The following is an 18,686-nucleotide window of genomic DNA, read 5'->3' on the forward strand; positions in this document are numbered from 1 at the left end:
GCGGTGGAACGGATCAGGTTGTTTGTAGATGCGCCGGCCGGCACGTGCTGCAGTGGGGCGCCTCTCGTTCGTTCGCCGGCTCCCTCTTTCTCTTGTATCGTCGGTCCCCCAACCACGGGTGCAACAATGTATGGTGCTCGCTTGCGACTTTCAACAACAGTTACTCTTTCTTAATGCGCGCTCGAATGGGTCGCCGACTGACAGCCCTTGGGGCACGCTCAGCCAGGCACGTACCCAGGATTCTTCTTCGGGGAGGGGGGGGGGGGTCCAAACCAAGGTAACTGTTGTATGAAAATAAGGGGGGAGGGGTACTTCACTAGTTTAAGCGTGAATAATGCCTACTGTTCGCTATAAAAACGCGTAAACACGCAAAAGTCTCAAATAAAGATTTCTAGTAGTGTTCTTCGAATTAGGTCTGTAAGAATTTATATATATATATATATATATATATATATATATATATATATATATATATATATATATATATATATATATATATATATATATGCGGAACAGTCACTGTTCTTTTGAATCCTTAATTTACTGCTCTACCAAGTGCCAAAACCAACTCGTATCGTTAATTGGGAAGTTGCGTAACGACGCGAGGCCGCCGGTCCCGTACAACCGCGTAGAGCGCCGGACGCTGCGGATCTAGACGTACTGCCCCCAGCGTGAAAGGTTAGAAAAACACCCGCATAAGCACAGCAGAGAAGTGGCTACGTCAGGCGGCTCGACCGATAACTGCACAAGCGTCATTAAAAACACACAGAATCATTCTCCACTTCCGGCGGTGTTTTTTCGACTTCCCTTTTAAACCAAAAGATGTTCACCCATAAATATTTTCACAAACAATGGTTAACTTCGCTAATTTTCGATTTTCCTTCCTGTTTGACTGTTGCCTTGGCTCTCTCCCTTAGTAGATCGTGTAATTTCTAAACTTGTTGCGACTCTCGTTTCCAGTTAAGTGCTGTACCATAAGGAAAAAACCAGACGAGGTAACGGGTGATTCATATTGCTTATGGGTTCACCGGTTATTGCAGGGTTTGATGACGGACGCTGTTCCAAGTGTTCCTATTTTCCACCTTTTTGACCCATATCATAGGTATATGGTTCCGAGGATCTGCCAGCATCGCGGCGAGCCGTCACTCGAGGAAGTGATGAGGCAAAAGGAAAAGTTAGACACAGCTGGCGTTTTCTCCAGCTGCAACTCGTTACACGAGCATATATATACAGACCAGCTTACTACGAACTGAACCCCTTTCCTGGTCCCTGGATGAGTGTAAACAAAGAAGGTTGAACTAACGAAGGTACAGCGATGCGCGTGACCGTTGCAATAGATGGTGACAACTGAACGCATCTCGAGTTAATCGCGCGGACACCGAATCGATGAGAAAACTGGCCTTCACAGCCCAGGAGATGCCGGTAACTACGGCCATCCAAAAGGAGTGAAAGAGGCAACAAAATGTTGACCGCCTAATAGCTGTCAAGTCTCAAGATTGATTTGGCGGTACCTTAGGAATGTGCGTGATGAGTGGTGGCGCGGGGAGGGGGGGGGGGAGGTGTGCCACTTAATTTATGCCCCCCCCCCCTCCCCCTGGGCACGTGCTTACGCTGAGCACAAGAGGTGCGGGACCTGCATTTTTGTCTGCCATCACCCGTCACTCCATGTGTTCGCGGCTTGCTGCCTCGTCCCTAAGGGGGAGGCCGTAAAAGCAGGAATAGCCATTCTCGCTTCGTTCTCGCTCTCGCGGCACATTCCACCTCAGTCACCGCTCGATCGACCCGGTTCCGACGCGCATGCCTTAGCCCAGTTGAACTTTTCCGCCGCACCCTTACTCGGAGAGAAGCGATCTCTCCCGTCGTTAGGGCCGATTTTTACGCTCAAACCGCCCATCGCCGCACGCCGCACCGCAGGCGTGCGGTCGCGCGAGAAATTGCACATATCGACCCCTTCTGCACAAATTTCCGTTCACACTGTGTACACAGTGTAAACCGTACACATTGTAAACCGAAATTTGTGCATAAGTGTTCGACATGTGCAATTTTTCGCGCAACCGCACGCGTGCGGTGCGGCTTGAGGCGATGGGCGGCTCGAGCTTAAACAGGCCCTTATCAACCTTTCGCAACGCCTCCGTTTCCTGAATCGCCACAACGAACCCTTTTCGACTCTGCGCGATGGCCTGTCCCTTTGTCTCACGCGCGGCGATGTGGCGTCTTTGGCGAGTTCTCGAAGCGCCGAATACTTCACTCTTTCGATCCTCCGCCGCCTGAACCAATTTTTCGCTGCCAGGTGGTCACCGAATATGTCACTAGAACCTCGAGCGTCGGGTTCCTGCCCTGCCTGACCGCCATGGCGTTCACTCCATTTGGCGATTTCGGAACGTCGCTCAAGTGCGGTGGTACGAGGAAGGTTTTCAGCGCTTCCTTTACACTGTTAGGGCTACTGAAACAAGCCTCGTCCCCGCAAGGAACGCCTTTCCGGATCGCCACTGCCCGAGAGTCACTCAAGTGCTGAGGCACGAGGAAGGTATCCAACCTTACACTGACCCTCATAGGGTTTCTGGAACAAGCCTCGTCCACGTAAGGAGGGCTCTCCGAGATGGCCGCTAGCTCGGTTTCAGTGCACGACTGCATTTCGCAGTCACCGATGCTGGAGCCTTGAGCGATTTCCTCTTCGTTATGCCGCGTCGAGTCTCCTCTTGGATCGGCCGCTACCGTATCTGGGTCTATCCTAGACCAACGCCTCTTTAATTAAGTTTAATATAGAAGGCGTTGCCTAGACGATTCCGGAAAGTCGTCCAAGTGCTCGGATACGAGGAAGGTCTCCAGCGCCTCCTTAACGTTGTCATGGCTACTGGAACAAGCCTCGTCCTCGCAAGGGCCTTCCTCCGGAATGGCCCCTCTTTCTATACCGACAACGGCCTCGCTCTCGACGCGCTATGTCTCTGAGGGCTTAGCCACCTCGAAATTTTCGTGCTCATCGTTTACTGGCGCAATCTGTCTATTGGAAAGGAGAAATTTGGCACTCGTCATTCGACCTTTCCCTCACACGCTCAGCAGGAACACCAAAATGCCGGAATAACGCACTCTTGACTTTATCGTCATTCCGGAAGTTTTTGTCGGAAAGACGAGCCAAGCAACAGGACACATTACAGGAGAGTACCCCCAACAACCTTACCGACCAACGGTCACGGTCCAGCTGCACCTCTGCGCCAACCTCGAAAAATTCAAGAAAAATTTCTATGTTTTCTTGAATTTCTTGTTTCCTTGAATCGCGTTTAGGTCCGTTCTGCGCAACTTCCTCCAATCCATGGCTACCTCTCTTTTGCCCACAAGTTTGTCAAGGAATTAAGTGTAGAAGCAAGGTATCTTTCAACAAGGCTTCCTACACCCTTGTTACCAGGAAGAACCACGTTAAGCCTGGCAACTGTCAAGGAGAAAAGGTCGTGCACAAACCATGCCGAAGTCGAAGCGCTGCGCAGACTATCTCACCGATGCCATCAATGTTGCGACTCGTCGTTCGTAGACGTGGGATCCTGTTTCCTCGTGGAGGGGTAAGTGAACGTGAGGCTGGGTCTGATATTCAGGACGTTTGACAAACATGTATACATGTATATTTACATATGTACAAGAAAATGCAGTGTAATACAGAAAAGTTGATTATGAAGTGGTAGTCGCCGATCATTCCCGCCGTCCGTAGCTCCTTTTATGTCTTGCGTGATCATTGTTTAGTCGCTTCCCCCAATCCGGCGTCAGGAGGGCGATGACATCAGGTCCCCCCAATCCGGAGGTAAATTGTCTTTTTCGCCGACTCCGATCGTACTCTGACAGGTGATCGCCGGATCATCGCACTGACCGCGTCTCCGGCTTGGACACGCCAGTTTGTGCTGCTGACAGGTGACAGCCGCATCAATGCTAATTGCTCAAACCTCTCCTGGACGAGGTATTCCCGCACTGGTTATAATTCATCCGTGTCTAAAGCCATAATCATGCGAGCCGTGACCGAAGGGTGTCGCAGGGTGAACGGCCGGTCAAAACACTTGTAAGGCCGGGACTATAACAGTGGCTGTGGAGCTGGTGGCTGAGACAGATCCATCGGTGTAAATGTGGTTTCTTTGTTCATATGCCTCATTCAGCAATGACAGTGTGAACTGACGTAGAGCCACTGTTGAATGACGGGTCTTTGTAATTTCCGGAATCGTGAGGCGTACTTGTGGCTGTCGTAGGCACCAGAGGCGTAACAGTTGTCTTGCTGCTGGGTAAAGCCCGAAGGAAGGTAGCCTTGATGTGTCACAACAAGTTTGGAAAATGTTGCTTGAGGTCTTTGTGCTGGCAAAGCAGCAATATAGTGAGTGGGTGATGTGTGCTCTAAGGTCGTCAATCGTTATATTTGTTAGAACCAAGTAGTCTCTAGCAATCATGATTGTTGTGCGAGTCGAGGCGCATCGTGGTAATCCGAGATGTAGAGCCTGGCCTTGCAAACTTAGGAGGGTACGAATGTTTGTTTCGCATGTCGCCAAAAGCGGCAGGATGTATCGTAAAACAACGAGAAACATTGCTCTGTACAGCTGCATCATGGATTGTACCAACGTGCCCCAGGTATTTCCGCACAGGAACCTCACTATATGTACAATCGAAATTAGTCTCCGCTTCAGGTAGATGCAGTGGGGACTCACTGAAAGGCCACTGTCAATAATCACACCCAAGAAGCGGCGAGACTTCTGGTATTTGATACCCTGGCCATTGAGAGAAACAGGGTACGGTGCCATGGGTTTGCGCGTAAACGCGATTGACGCGCATTTTAGGCCTTGTTTGCGGAGGTACGAACAAGTTCGGGTGGCTGCCCGCTGAATTCTTGTACGCATGTGAAGACGAGTCACCGGAGAAGACCTAAGACAAATATCATCAGCGTACATGGATAGGTGAATTGTCTTCGGTAATATTCAGCAAGGCCAACCATAGTTAGGTTAAATACCCCGCCCAGTAGGACGCCGCCATGACAACAATATGACAAAGAGACGGTTTGCTATGACTAGGAGACAGTGTTTTTATTCAACATCGCGAAACTGTTACAAAACTAATATAAACTATACAAAACTGATAAATGGAACACTGTATACATACTGACGACAAACAAACTATGGTGGGACATGAGCGCACCGCACATTAAATGTTCCGCTAAGGTGAGTAGTTTAGCCACCACTTGGCGAATAAAGTTTTCAGCCCCCAAATTCATGCAAATTATTACGTCGGATGTTGATAAAGATGCAGCCGACAATTCTGCGGCACTACACGTCTGGTACGGCTCATGCTGCTGGTTACCGGAGCATTCTTTACCATTTACGCCCAGTCAAGCCGGCGGGAAGAGGCGGCGTCCTCAGACATATGACCACCCCCCCCACCACCACCACCACCTGGCACCCGGGGCCCACGGCCCCCCACCGTTACGTACCGTTACTACGCCACCATACCACAGAATAAAGAACAACTGAGTGCAAGCGCGATTCGCTTGTCGCTTTCTTTTCTCTCTCTCTCTCTCGGGACTCTCGCCGGCGCATACGGTGATGATGATATTGTTGTGGCCAACCTTTGTATCGGATGGTCGTGGCAACCACGCCCAAGCCAGAATGACGCTCTACTGCCTACCTATTCGAGCAAAGCAGGCACAGGTAGGAAAAGGAAAGAACACCGAAAGAAAGAGAACAGAAAAGGGGAGAACACGCTACACTGATAAGCAGCCATTGGTGTCCATGCGGGCGCGAAGCAATTGACGCCAACTTGCGATGCTATGATCGGCGCGCTGGTGGGACGCGCTGCGCGGTAATGGCGGCAGATACGAACTCGCGTAGGCAAATTTTTCGCCCGTCTCGGTTAGGGGGAACACAGAAAAGCGAATTTCACGATTATTATGCATGGAAAACGCCGCCCAATATGCAGAATTTCGATAGTTATATCCTATATTCGGTGAATAACATATTATATATGGATTTTTTTCTCAAAGCCCTAATGCATAAATTGATACTCTGAAGTCAACTCGTCGTCATAACCGATCTATCGTTATATGTGGTATCAGTATAAGTGTAGTATAAGTATAAGTATCACTGTAGTGCAACAATCCTGTTCCTTCATCACAGAAGAAACCTGGACATTCAAACTCATCCTTAGAGATTGTGCTTCTGTATGCATGCATGAGTAACTTAGCTCACGATCTCTTAAAAAAAAAAAAAAAACACCTCACCCATTGCCCTTTCGTCTATATGGTCAATACCAAGAGATGATCATATCCAAAGAGAGAGAAAAACATGTTAAGCCAGCAAGCAAGAAAACAGTGGAAAAAACAACAGATTTGCATTCGGACACTTCCAAGGCCTCACATTTTATGAAATACATTGAAACAAAATGACAAGGCAATTTTTTTTTGTCAGAGGACACCCAGATGTAACTGAAGACCAGTATGCTCAAGATAATCAGGTAGCTGAGTTTGCGAAGCAGCAGTGAGGCTGGAGTGTTTTGTGCTGTTGTAGATAAAACTCAGGATGCAACCGGATCTCGGATAAATCACTGCCAAGGCTGCACAGATATGTTGTGCACACAGTGAGGCCTCTCATTTAAGGTTCACGGAACTGCATGAGGACTGAGATAAACCAGGACAAAAAAGAATAAACCTTGGGATCCTGATCGCTTAGGCACGAGCCTGCAGCACAGTTTGTTTGCTGACTGCAAACTGCACCATCCACGCAGTTCTCCTAAATATGTACTTCAGCAATCTTACTCTCTTAAACCCTGCGCCCACTCACGAAGGAGCAGGAGGTTTTCACGCTCACTTCAGCTTGCTTGGTCATTTGTTATGCTGCTACATCGGTCTTCACAACAAGTAGCAACATACATAGGAGGCCACTGTGCAAGCCGAAGCAAGTGTCAAAACACCGCGATGTCCTGTTGTCATGTGACCACGTGCTGTGTGATGATGCTATGACAAGGTAACCGTTTGGGAAATGAAACCGAAACTGGCTGTAGAAAAACTATTATATTAATTTATTTAGGGTGTTCTGAGGATTTTAAGCATCTTTACTATAGTTTAGCGGTCTTAAGCCTTCATCTAACGCAAAAGAAGTGAATAGTTGGAAGTATCACGTCAGTATTTGATTGCGTATATGAAATGACGTACAGAATATCAATTTCCAATTTGTCATACCAATATATATATATATATATATATATATATATATATATATATATATATATATATATATATATATATATATATATATACGCACACACACACACACACACACAAATTTACTGCCGTTATCTTTATTCCATGACATTCTTCAAAATTACAATATAGAAACCTAAAGTGCACAGTAAAGGACAGCTGTTGCTCGTTTCTTCTTCATTGCTGAATCTGTTTTTGATTGTGTCTATTGCATTCGTTTTCGTTGAACTCAAGTTGTTTTAGATAGCGATTTCCTTCATTGACCAATAAGCAACTACTGCAGATGTACAGTGGTGTGTTACCATGAAAATTCTACAATGTATATTTTAGTACTCATTCTATCTCTGAGCATGATTTACTTGTGTTGTTAGCTATAAGTGTACTTTATTTACTATCCTCTCATCAGATGGAATATCTCTCCCACCACCTGACGACTCCACGGCTAGCATCGCTCGTGAACAAGACCTGCAGCTTGCTGACACCTTGCCTGACGGCTACCATCCTGGTGTTGGAGTTGAGCTGCTTATCGGGGCCGATCACTACTGAGATATAGCAACAGGAAATGTTAAGCGCCTCGGTGAGAAGCTCGTGGCCATGGAGACTGCGTTTGGATGGACATTGCAGGGCACAGAGTCAACACCGTCCGTCGCAACCTTTCTATCGAGCACCGGAGTGATGCGGGTAGGTGTGACCACAGCACCCGACGAAATTTCTCGTCAACTGAGGTCATTCTGGGAGCTGGAGCACCTTGGGGTCGTCAACGATACACAGCTGACCGCCAAAGAAGACAGCGTTCTTCGGGCCTTTGAAGAAACCGTCACCCAGAAGAACGGTAGATACCAAGTAGCTCTCCCATGGAAAGAAAACGCGTCAGACTCAACAGACAACAAGAGCATAGCATCGCACAGACTTCACTCATTAACGGCGAAGCTGCTGCGACATGAAGAAGCCATTCTAGACTACGATCAGGCAATCAGGAACTACCTGCTAGCTGGACACACCGAGGAAGCGAACGAACTAGGTGAGTCCCCGCTGGGGCCCATTTACTACATGCCACACCGAGGTGTGCTGTGGCCTGGTAGCAAAACAACCAAGTTGAGAGCCGTATTCGATGCCTCTTCCAAAGCAGCGGAAAAGCTGTCACTGAACGACGTCTTCTTCGCAGGACCTGATCTAAATTGAAATGCTAACACAAGCCGAGACTGCCGTAAATTCTCGCCCACTGACTTTCGCGTCTTCGGACGCGGGGAAGCTTATGCCTTTGATTCCAGCCCATTTCCTCGTCGGTCGCCAGCTAACGAGATTGCCTCGCTTCCGAAAAACCACCGAAGTCAAATCGGCAGCAGAGACACACCAATGGAGGCGACGCGCCGGGCTTGTTCACTCATTCTGGCAACGGTGGAGACGCGAATACCTACTGCAACTTCATTTAGCGCTTATCACAAAGCCAGGCAGAGGGAGAGGCATCGGTTAGGGAGACATAGTTCTCCTCCGGGATGATCGGGCTCCACGCCAGATGTGGAAAATGTGTCGTGTTTTGGAGACTTTTCCAGGAAGAGATGGCCGAATACGCGCTTGCAAGATCCTTCTCCCAAACCAAAGCGAACTGCGACGCCCCGTACAAGCCTTGTACCCACTCGAGCTCAGTGAAGTGCCAGACTGTGCTAACAATGGTGTCCGGGAATGAGCCGGCGCTCATTGCGGGGGAGGATGTTGAAAGTCGCAAGCGAGCACCATACATTGTTGCACCCGTGGTTGGGGGACCGACGACACAAGAGAAAGAGGGAGCCGGCGAACGGACGAGAGGCGCCCCACTGCAGCACGTGCCGGCCGGCGCATCTACAAACAACATAATCCGTTCCACCGCCTTTTCGGCGAACCGCCTACTCAGTGCGCGGAGGCGCGGGCGCCCCCGACTAAAGCCCCTGCAGGTGCTTTACCCCCGACAAGGACGAAGGCCTCGGTGCGGCCAGAAGTGAACGTGTACTTTGTGTAACTTCTCTCTTTCCCTTCTCCTTTCTTCGATCTATCTTTTGTAAATAAACCAGTCTCGAAACGGATCCCAACGAGTGAAGTTCCTTCCTTCGAGGCTCCTGCGTGCACGGGCCGCCCACCTTAGTTAACACGCAGCAAAAGTTAGCGGAGTCGTCCAAGAGCGACAGCAAGTAGAGTTAGCCCAAAGGCGCGAGCATTCATTTACAGCTGTAGGAGGGTCCTTAGGGGTACTTTGAAATAAATAAAATAAGCATGTTGATTGTATGGTTTACTTTTCATATTAGGCTAACATATTTATTGTACCCCCTCGGGGTCGAAGTGTTACAGAGGGGAGTGGTTAAAAAGAAATATATATATATATATATATATATATATATATATATATATATATATATATATATATATATATATATATATAAACAAGAAATACATCAAATGATGAAAAACACTAACAATAATATAAATTCGAAATAGAATACCACAGGAGAAGACAAATACAAGATGGAACACGAGAGCAACAATAAAGTAAAAATTGTTACTGTTAGTGGCTTCTAGTTTAAGTGCTTTTGAAAAGTTGGTGGTCTATTATATATGCAGTGAACACAAGGAAGGTGGTTACAACCTTCAGAAGTCCTGAAGTGAGTTGCGAAGTGAGAAGTCCTGAAATGAGTTGCGCAGGGTGGAAGTGCTACAAAAAGGGAAGACAACCTCATGTCTGTGGTCCATGCGTGATGAGACATATTGGGGGGACATGATTTCGCGATGTTGTGAAGGATGATGTATCAGGTAGTGGAAAAGGCATGAACCGAATGACTTATGGCGAGATGCGAGTCATGGTAGTTCAAGGCTGGATTCCATATTGATTTCATAAATTAGAGAAAGTTGTATTTAAAACAATTGCCATCATAAAAATAAAAGGAACATAAAATATCAGTGAAGTGCATGTTTTCAATAGCCTTGGCTGCATGGCCTGAAATAAGTTAACAGACATGGTTTCTTTTCAGCAAGTAAAGAACAAGACAGTGCAGTCTGGGTGAGTAGTACTCGTCATCCACAGTATTGATACAAAACGTTTGGAGTTAAAGGGCGCATAACCACTTATCATAAGCAATTAGGGGGCATTGGCCAAGTCATATGTCACAGTTATTGCACTCAAGGAAATTCAGAATATTAACACAGTTTCACTTCACTTCAATATTCACTTCAGTGAAGGGAGGGTGGGGAGCAGATACACTGTATAGTTAAGTACCAGATGAAGCAGCTCTATGGCCTCATCCAGGATTCAAGACAAAAGTTTAACAGAGAGGCTAGAGATCTTTAGCTTTCCCTCCAGTTTATCAAAATGTATTCTATGCATCTGTATGTATACATAGTGCTTCATAACATAGGCTGACAACAGAAACATTAAAGAAGAATTCTTATGTAAATGAGGAAAAACGATTATGACTGCATTGACCACTTTTATTACAATTTACTTTATTTATTACAATATATATATACTCTTCTTTTATAGAAGCTTTCATGAATAATCACTGGTGCCAGAAAATATTATTTGAAGCATTTTCATCCTGCTAGCAATAATGATCATCTACACATAATTGTGATAGATTCTGAAAGCATAGAGCACTTACATTTCACATTGTACATGCAAGATGCATTGTTTGGTTGCGTACCTATTTCTACCAGATGACAGTACGTTTATGCAGTGGTACCTAACTGAAGTGCTGCATAATCTCAATTAAAACTCAACATGTTTCGACTGTGGCAAAAATGTGCAGCACAGGGATTATGCACAAGCAGTTTATGCGATACGAGCCACATTTCACTTAGAAAATGTTTAGCAACAAAAAGAGAGTGCTAATAAAAAATTTAATGGGGTAACATGTGGCACAATATTGCCGTTGGGCCTTTCATTAGTAGTATGCAAATATTCAAAATTTTGAATAAATGCAGAACTGTCAAATCTATTATATATTTGATTTACAAACATTTGCCTGAGGCAGAATAAACGCGAATGCAAGATTTAATTAACTCTGCATGGAATGAAGACTCGTGCAACTGTTTCATGACCGCTGGCTTAACATCTACCACCAGCTTTATACAAGTTTAATTAGCTTTCACAACACATTAATTCAGTATAAATATGCAAAGCATAAAGATTTATATTTCATAAGTACAACTGTCATGATTCACCCAGGGAATTGTAATGTTGCCTGTTCACATATTTTTTTTGTTCCCATGCACATATTCACAATCAAGTTCCAATGTACTCAACCCATTTTACTAATTGTATACTTTACAACATCTCTCATAATATGTCCAACTTCTTTTTTTTTATTGCAATTTATTATCAAGTTTCTTCTTTACTGTGTTGCTGTGTATAATGACCTTTCTTTTTTCTCTCCTTCTATAGGAGCCTGTATTTTGACTTCCTTTGCTGCATCTTTACTGCATAGTGCAAGACACTATGCACGTGGTCTCATACAATGCCCCAATTCCTGCCACAGCCTATATAAAGGCCTAGAACCGTATGCTTGAATAAACAAAATATATAAGTTATTGCTTCCATAGAGATCACCACAATTACATAATGTTACATATGTGACTGTAGAGTTATACTTAGTTCCACCTAAATGTAACTTTTCCATCCTACATTAGTCATGGCTTGTTCATGTATCCAATTTTCTGTATCCTTAATTCTAGCGCTATCATTGTTGCCCTCTCCCGTGCGTGCAGCCCAGTCTGTGCTCCCTCTTATTTTTTTTTTATGCACACTTCACTTCTTAATTTTATTTTTGCCATGCCCTTCACCTGACACTGGTAAAATTTGGCGTAAGATTTCGAAATAAATATAAGTAAATAAATATATACTAGGAAGCATAGGTACACATACCAAAACAAAAACCAATGTTAAAATTGATGTTTTGGTCAAGGCCAGGTATCTCTCAATAGTGAGTCATAAATCAATTGATTTTTTAAAAGTATCAGGAACCTGAATCACTACTTTCAGATTTCACTTTTGTAATAATATTCATTGACAAAAATATTCAGGAAATAAAGGAAAATAAGTGCCAGTATTTCAGTTAAATTGAAGATTTTGCTTTGTGCATAATGCTACTTTCTATAGTCACAAAAACAACAAAAAAGAATTGCATGGTGGAAAGATTGTAATGAACTTACCATTTCATGTACATTTGGATTGAAAACAAGAGTACATTACTTACTGTTCATGCGCTGTCCATTGAGAAGAGCTTCGTACACAGTTGTCACCCCTGTTTCTGGCACGGTGCCAGCATTTCCAACTCTTATCCTTTCAGGACCCTATCAATAAGCAGAAAAGTAGGCATTTTCAACACATCACTGTTGATGAATAATATGCCCCGTGTTCAAAAACTTCACAAGCATATGTATTTTGGTAGGCTGATTTGTGACTTGAGCGGGAAAACACAGGCCTATGAATAGGACATACGTGACACACAGCAGTGCTGACTAACAACTAAATGTTGAATCACTAAGGCAGTGACATGCAGTCTGTCTGCACAGATTGAGAAACAGTGCAAAAGCATATGAGGGGAAAGTTTGGGATTAAACTTCTACTACGGTGTTTTCTATAGAAAAAGCTGTTCTAAACATGCCTTCTCTACATGCTTTTGTTCTGCTCTCCTTGTTGAGCAGAAAGGATATATATACATATATATCTGCTTAGAGGAATAAAATTTTTGTTGTAAGACAGTGCTGTTTGTCACTTTTTTACATCCTACCTATAGCGCAACTGCAAAGTGGCATTGAAAAGAAAGAACCAGGGCTGAAGGGCACTTCGTACAAAAATGTATGCAACACATGCTGATGTGCTGCTCTCTTTATTTTGTTATTTACCCACACTATGCTCATCATGCATCATGTGCATCATCATCTTTTTGCAACCATGAACTACATAGGTTAGCATGTTTTGTCACTTTCTATTCCATCATTACATTCTTTTTTCTTTCCAATAAGAAAGCATTAGATGAGTTGAGGGAAGGACTCAAAACAACTATGTTGTATGCATGTGTGATATAGTTTTGGAACATCAATGCCTCAAAAGAATTGAATGCTAGCTCATATGCAGAAAAAGTTCTATAGTGAACAAAATATAATAGATTTTCATTCTTTGACAAATTGGACTATACAATCATCAGACTGGTATGTGCTTCAGCCAGTGAATGTATATATATGATGGGCAAACAGCACAAAGACGGCACACATCAAGAGCTACAGAAAATGCAATGTCTAGCTCTTGCAGTGTTGTCTCTCTGCATTGTTTATCTATCATGGTAACTAGAGTTGTTTTACTAAAGTGTCACAACTGAGCACGCAGGTAGACTAAATGTGCAAGTCTAGACCTGACAGGCACATGTGCGTATCATTCAGACAAATCAGCCCAACTTGGAAATTGTATATGTGGAGGTTTTCTATATATGACTTCTTCTCTGACAGAGAGCTGTCAGTCTGCCAGGTGAGTTGGAAAAGAAAGTACAACACATAGCTGCCTAGTGACAAATCATACGACAGCTAAGCGTACACCTGGACATGTTTTGAGAGGTGTACAGTGACATACACACACAGTTTATAGTATGCCAAGGCCAGTGTGCTCTCAATGCCTAGTTTCAATTATTTCATGCATGTGCACACACACACAAACACACGCGCGCGCGCGCACACACACACACAAACACACACGCGCGCGCGCGCACACACACAGACACACACACACACACACACACACACACAAACACAAGATGAAAAAAGAAGCAAAGTGCAATGATACATACTTGTGCATAAGGAGATACCAAAGTCAATGAATGAAATGAAACCTTTTGCTAATCAATAGCATGCAGCCCATGGGTGAGAAAGAGCCTTGTATAAGAGAATGACAAGCAAGTTCACTGAAACAGTACATCTGCACTAGAAGTCAGATATTTGTGCTATATGTGGCATGATGAACCCAAAGAGAAAACTACTGCACAATTTGCTGTGAGGCACATATTTTTTAAGCGCATTTGCTACCCAGACCTCCCTCTCCCTTGCCACAGCCATTCACAAAAAGTACGCCCAACCGCGTGTACAATATTGCGGAAGAAGCTAGAGTGTACGGAGCTTGTCATATGCTAAAGACAACATTAATGAAAGCATTAATTTCCTTCACTGCCAGCTTCCACGCGACAAACAGGTTAGGTGCGAAGGCGTGCATCACTAGAAGACAAAAAAGGAGACAGGATAAATAATGTCCGTAGAGGGAAAAAAAGCGGCGCCGGTGGTGTCGGAATTAATTGGCAGTTTTCCTTAACCGACGCAATGAAACCAACAATCCGGTCACTCACATCACCAAGGACGGCGGCGCGTTCAACTTTTTTTTCCTCCTCTCTTTCTATTAAATATCGAGCGCTATTGCATGCGTCCCGTTGTGGACACTCAAGGCAACTTTAAACTGCAAGAAAAGGAGTGAACTTCCTTACGTTGCAACCTGCGGAAGGCCACATCAGCTAGGAAGACTGACATGGCGATGTAGAAAAACACGGGGTTCGCAGCGCGTGTTGCGGATACCGGATACACTTACCTGCAACAATGTTGACTGACAGAGGATGAGGTCAAGATCCTCTTTGCTCGCAGCACTCATCCATGATCGGCCAGTCTCCGCGCGATGGGTACGTGGGAGATTGCTGAAGTTTGCCCATTTCGTGCGCGCGCCGGGAAATCGGCTGGCGATGAGCTTGAACATTGCGTGACCGATTGTATACGCTTCGCCAGCGAAAGCTGCGTGCCTGTGCCCACAATCCGTACGTACAACGCACGAAAGCGGACCAACAATGCGTCGCGGTTGCCGGCCGCTCAACAAGTGGCGGCAGCGGCGGCGGCGGATACTGGGAGAGGAGAGCGGCTCGGCGGCCGGCGCTCCACTGGCTCCAACACCTTCCCTGCTCCAGCCGCAGCGGGGCCGGCGACTACACGCGCGCTAACTCGTCGTCGCTGGTTCTCGCGCACTATGAACAAACTGAGGACGCAAGGCACAAAGTCTAAAAGTGCTCAATGAGCGGATGTTAAGAAACGGGGGCGAGCTTATCATGACGCGCTCGCTGCGGAGAGGCCGGGCATGGCTGAGCGCCAAATCGGCGACACGTCGTCAGCTACCGTGGACGACTGAGAGGAAAAAGCTGCAGTGCGCGAATGATACTGCTGTCCATAGCCTTTTCTAGGCCGCTCTTTGGCACTCAGTGTCGCTGCAAGTGTGTGACATGCGGTTGACCCCTTTAGGGCCGATTTACGCTCAAACCGCCCATGGCCGCACGCCGCACCGCAAGCGAGCGGTTCGCCAGTAATGGCCGACGTGACGTCACGAGAGGCGGTTGTGAACTTTCGCCTCCGTGCGGCGGCCGCATAAACATGGCGCTGGTTCGAAGCGAAGCGGAGCGCGAGGCCTAGACCGCTAGGCTGCCGCGGCAGTTTGTTTTTTTGTGTGGTTTATTGTGATCACTGCAAGAGCTATTCAGCACCTGCAAAGCTATTTGTCTAACACAACAAGCAGCTGTACTCTTCCTGACCTCTTCAGTCCGTGCGATCGCCAGAGGAAACAGACGGATGTGTGTTGTGTTTACGCGAGGATCGGAAGGAATGAAGCCGCCGATTTCGTGTGTTTTAGGCCGTTTTTTGCACGTGCATTACAAACGTGAAAGCCATCGCTCACACCTGCATTCTAAGCATGACACTAGTTCGGTACGCGGCAAAATGAAAAGATTGCGATCGCCCTCCTCAGCATATGGTGTTCGTAGGTGTGTGTGCGAGCTTCATCGATACGAAGATTGCAAGTTTGTGCAGTACTGGCTTGTGTTTCAGAAGCGATGGCACGATGTGTAGCGATGAGCTTCATTATCGCCTCATCGCAGTCATTCGTAATGTGCTGTTTGTGTCTACCTTCGTTTGAGCTGTTTTGCGGGCTGCGATGCGCATTGGTGACCGCGAACACGTACAGAACGTTCGAGCGCTAGGGTTCTTACTTTTACGAAGCGTAAGTGTACTGTGATATGTACGTGCAATGTGTCGCAGTGGTGCTAGGTTTATAAGTGTTCGTATTATGCAATATGCATATGTTCTCAAGTGAACAGTGCATAAGCTTTGCGGGCGAGTTTTGGTTCCGGCCCTTTCTGCCTCGTTCACGTATCTTGTGTGTTTTTCAGAAGTTATTTCTGTGCTACGAAGGTGTTTGTAATCAGTGAGGGCAATATAAGGAACAGCTTAAAAGTTACATGAGTACATGCGCGCTGTCGTGAAATGTGGACGCGCGTGTGCACTGTTCTCATGAACGCAAATTTCGGGCACTCTTCATTTTTGTCATGTGGACATTAGTGTAAACAGCGGAAATCCTGAGGCGTATTTCTAGATTAAGCAAAGTATACATTCTTATACTGAGAGATGTGAGCGCCTTGCATGTGCAAGAAATTCAGCTGCTTGTTTCTTGTTAGTGTCTGAGTACACACTGTTAGTGCCAACACCAGTGACACAGCATGATAAGCATATAATGTGTGAAAACTAGATACTTCATTTTGATTCTTGACAATTTGCATTTTTTGATAGCAAGCCATATGCATGTAACAAAGCATGAAGATTACAACACAACTGGTATGGTCAATATATAATTCGAGGATTGTAGCAGAAGAACTTAAAGAATGCGGACACAGAAGGAACGACTATAGTCGGATACAACTTTAGAAAAAATGGGAGGCCCCGCCCAGATGACCAAAGCGCGATGTCCGATTGCCTCCGTGACTAAAATAATTCCACTAAAAAAATTGTGCTCCTGAAACGCGCAGTTTTAGGTATAAATAAAGACTTCTGTATTTTGATAACTGGTTTAGTAGAGCTCTCATGTGCTACAGCACATGCCGGATCGCGACCGAAAAATAACCCCTTGCCATCCACAACGCTGCCCGTCGTCTGCTCTTTAGCTTCATTGCAAGTGACAAAAGTAGAAAGAGCAGCTTTGGCTTTTGCGCTTCTTTACATGTACACGGCACATTTACTACTCTTGTTCCGAGCTTGAAATGAATCAGTTGCTATTGAACAAGTACTTATATAAAGCAATGCATTTATCGCAACCATTACAAACTCAAGATGCTCCGTGTCAGCGAAAGCACAGTGTTCAAGGTGAGGAGGGAGGTCAAAGCTTCGCATATTTCGGGTGGCAAACTGTTGATGCCCTCGCGAAAGCACCCACAAAATGCGGAGAAAAGAAGACGCAGCACAAAGTATGACACGTTGTGTGCACCGAGGTCGTGTGCACAATTTATTTCGCCGCAACGAGATACTGACGGTCGAGAAGATCACTAACGAGTTCGCAAAGCGTATATGGTGTTATGTTTTTGCCCTGGGATTTGTCTGACGGAAGGCCAGTGCTATGGTGTGCAACATTCATCCCCGCATGGTCCCTGCTTCGGGTACACGACTACGTGCACGGCTCGGGTTTCCCGCAACTGCACGGCGTCCACGACGGAAGCGGCCACCGGATCACGGACTGCTATTCGGCCCCTCCCCGTGCCGGCAGCAATGCAACCCCCTCCGGCCTTTGTTCGGCAGCGCCCGCACCACGAACAACTCCCACTGTGTTTGGGACGGTTTCCAAAGGAGGGCTGTGTTTCGACCCTGTGCCTTACAGTTGGTTCCCTTTGTCCTATGCGGGCCATAAAACTTCCCTGGCGCACCATTCTGATTGACCGCCAGATCGGCCTGACGCCACAGCGCGGTTTGAGAAAGTGCCAGCCACCGAGAGCGGCGTTAGGACCACGGAGGCTACCCAGACCCTCTCTCTCTCTTGACCTTGTTTCGTCCTTAGGGACTGTCTGGGGAATCTGTGGACTGAGGGGTGTTATTTAAGCAGCTTGCAGCTGCTCTGTTGGTCTCTCTCCTGATAACGACGACAACATGTAAACATTGTATAAAGAATTCTTCACCGAGAAAGCTCTCCTCATCTCTGACTCTGCGTGAAGTGGGGTCCAGACCTCCTGCCAGCCTCACACACCTCGACACACGCAACAATGGATCTCCCATCACTGAAGCGGTGTACTGTGCGTCGCCTGCTTGTCGAGATCTAATTCAAGCACGAGAAGAGGAGCCGCAATTCGCTGCTGATCGACCGGGATGACATTGCTGAATGGCGGAATCTCTAGCTTCGTGACGTGGAGCGCTATGGGCAGAAGGCCGAAAGATCTTTTTCCTGGATGAGACATGGGTGACGGCGGTACACACTGGGTCGATCGTGTGGACAGACATCGTGGTGCAGAAGCGCGGACACCTATACGCTCGAGCAAATGGCCCGTCGACGGGTCTACAAGAACCTTCTGGAAAAGGCCTGTGCCTGATTGTGACGCACATTGGCAGCGAGGATGGCTTCGTCGACGGCAGCTTAGATATATTCCGAGGCCATAAAAACAAGCGACTACCACGA

The 18,686-nt window shown here is 46.2% G+C and overlaps 1 protein-coding gene across 4 annotated transcripts in view; it reads right to left on the minus strand.

The window, feature by feature from the left end:
* The window catches only part of LOC135909460 (long-chain-fatty-acid--CoA ligase 5-like), an 85,841-nt gene extending 70,273 nt beyond the window's left edge, over nucleotides 1–15,568 (minus strand). Inside the window, exons 1-2 of one of the 4 annotated variants that reach the window (XM_065441462.1) lie at nucleotides 14,808–15,568; nucleotides 12,436–12,532 (exon numbers count right to left, since the gene is read on the minus strand). In XM_065441462.1, coding sequence (XP_065297534.1) covers nucleotides 12,436–12,532; nucleotides 14,808–14,969 — 259 coding nt within the window. In that variant the 5' untranslated portion in view covers nucleotides 14,970–15,568. The other 3 variants (XM_065441456.1, XM_065441470.1, XM_065441475.1) reach the window with 3 other exon arrangements.
* Nucleotides 15,569–18,686: the final 3,118 nt, after the last annotated feature.

This window comes from Dermacentor albipictus, chromosome 1 (assembly GCF_038994185.2).
Source record: "Dermacentor albipictus isolate Rhodes 1998 colony chromosome 1, USDA_Dalb.pri_finalv2, whole genome shotgun sequence".
Classification (NCBI taxonomy): domain Eukaryota; kingdom Metazoa; phylum Arthropoda; class Arachnida; order Ixodida; family Ixodidae; genus Dermacentor; species Dermacentor albipictus.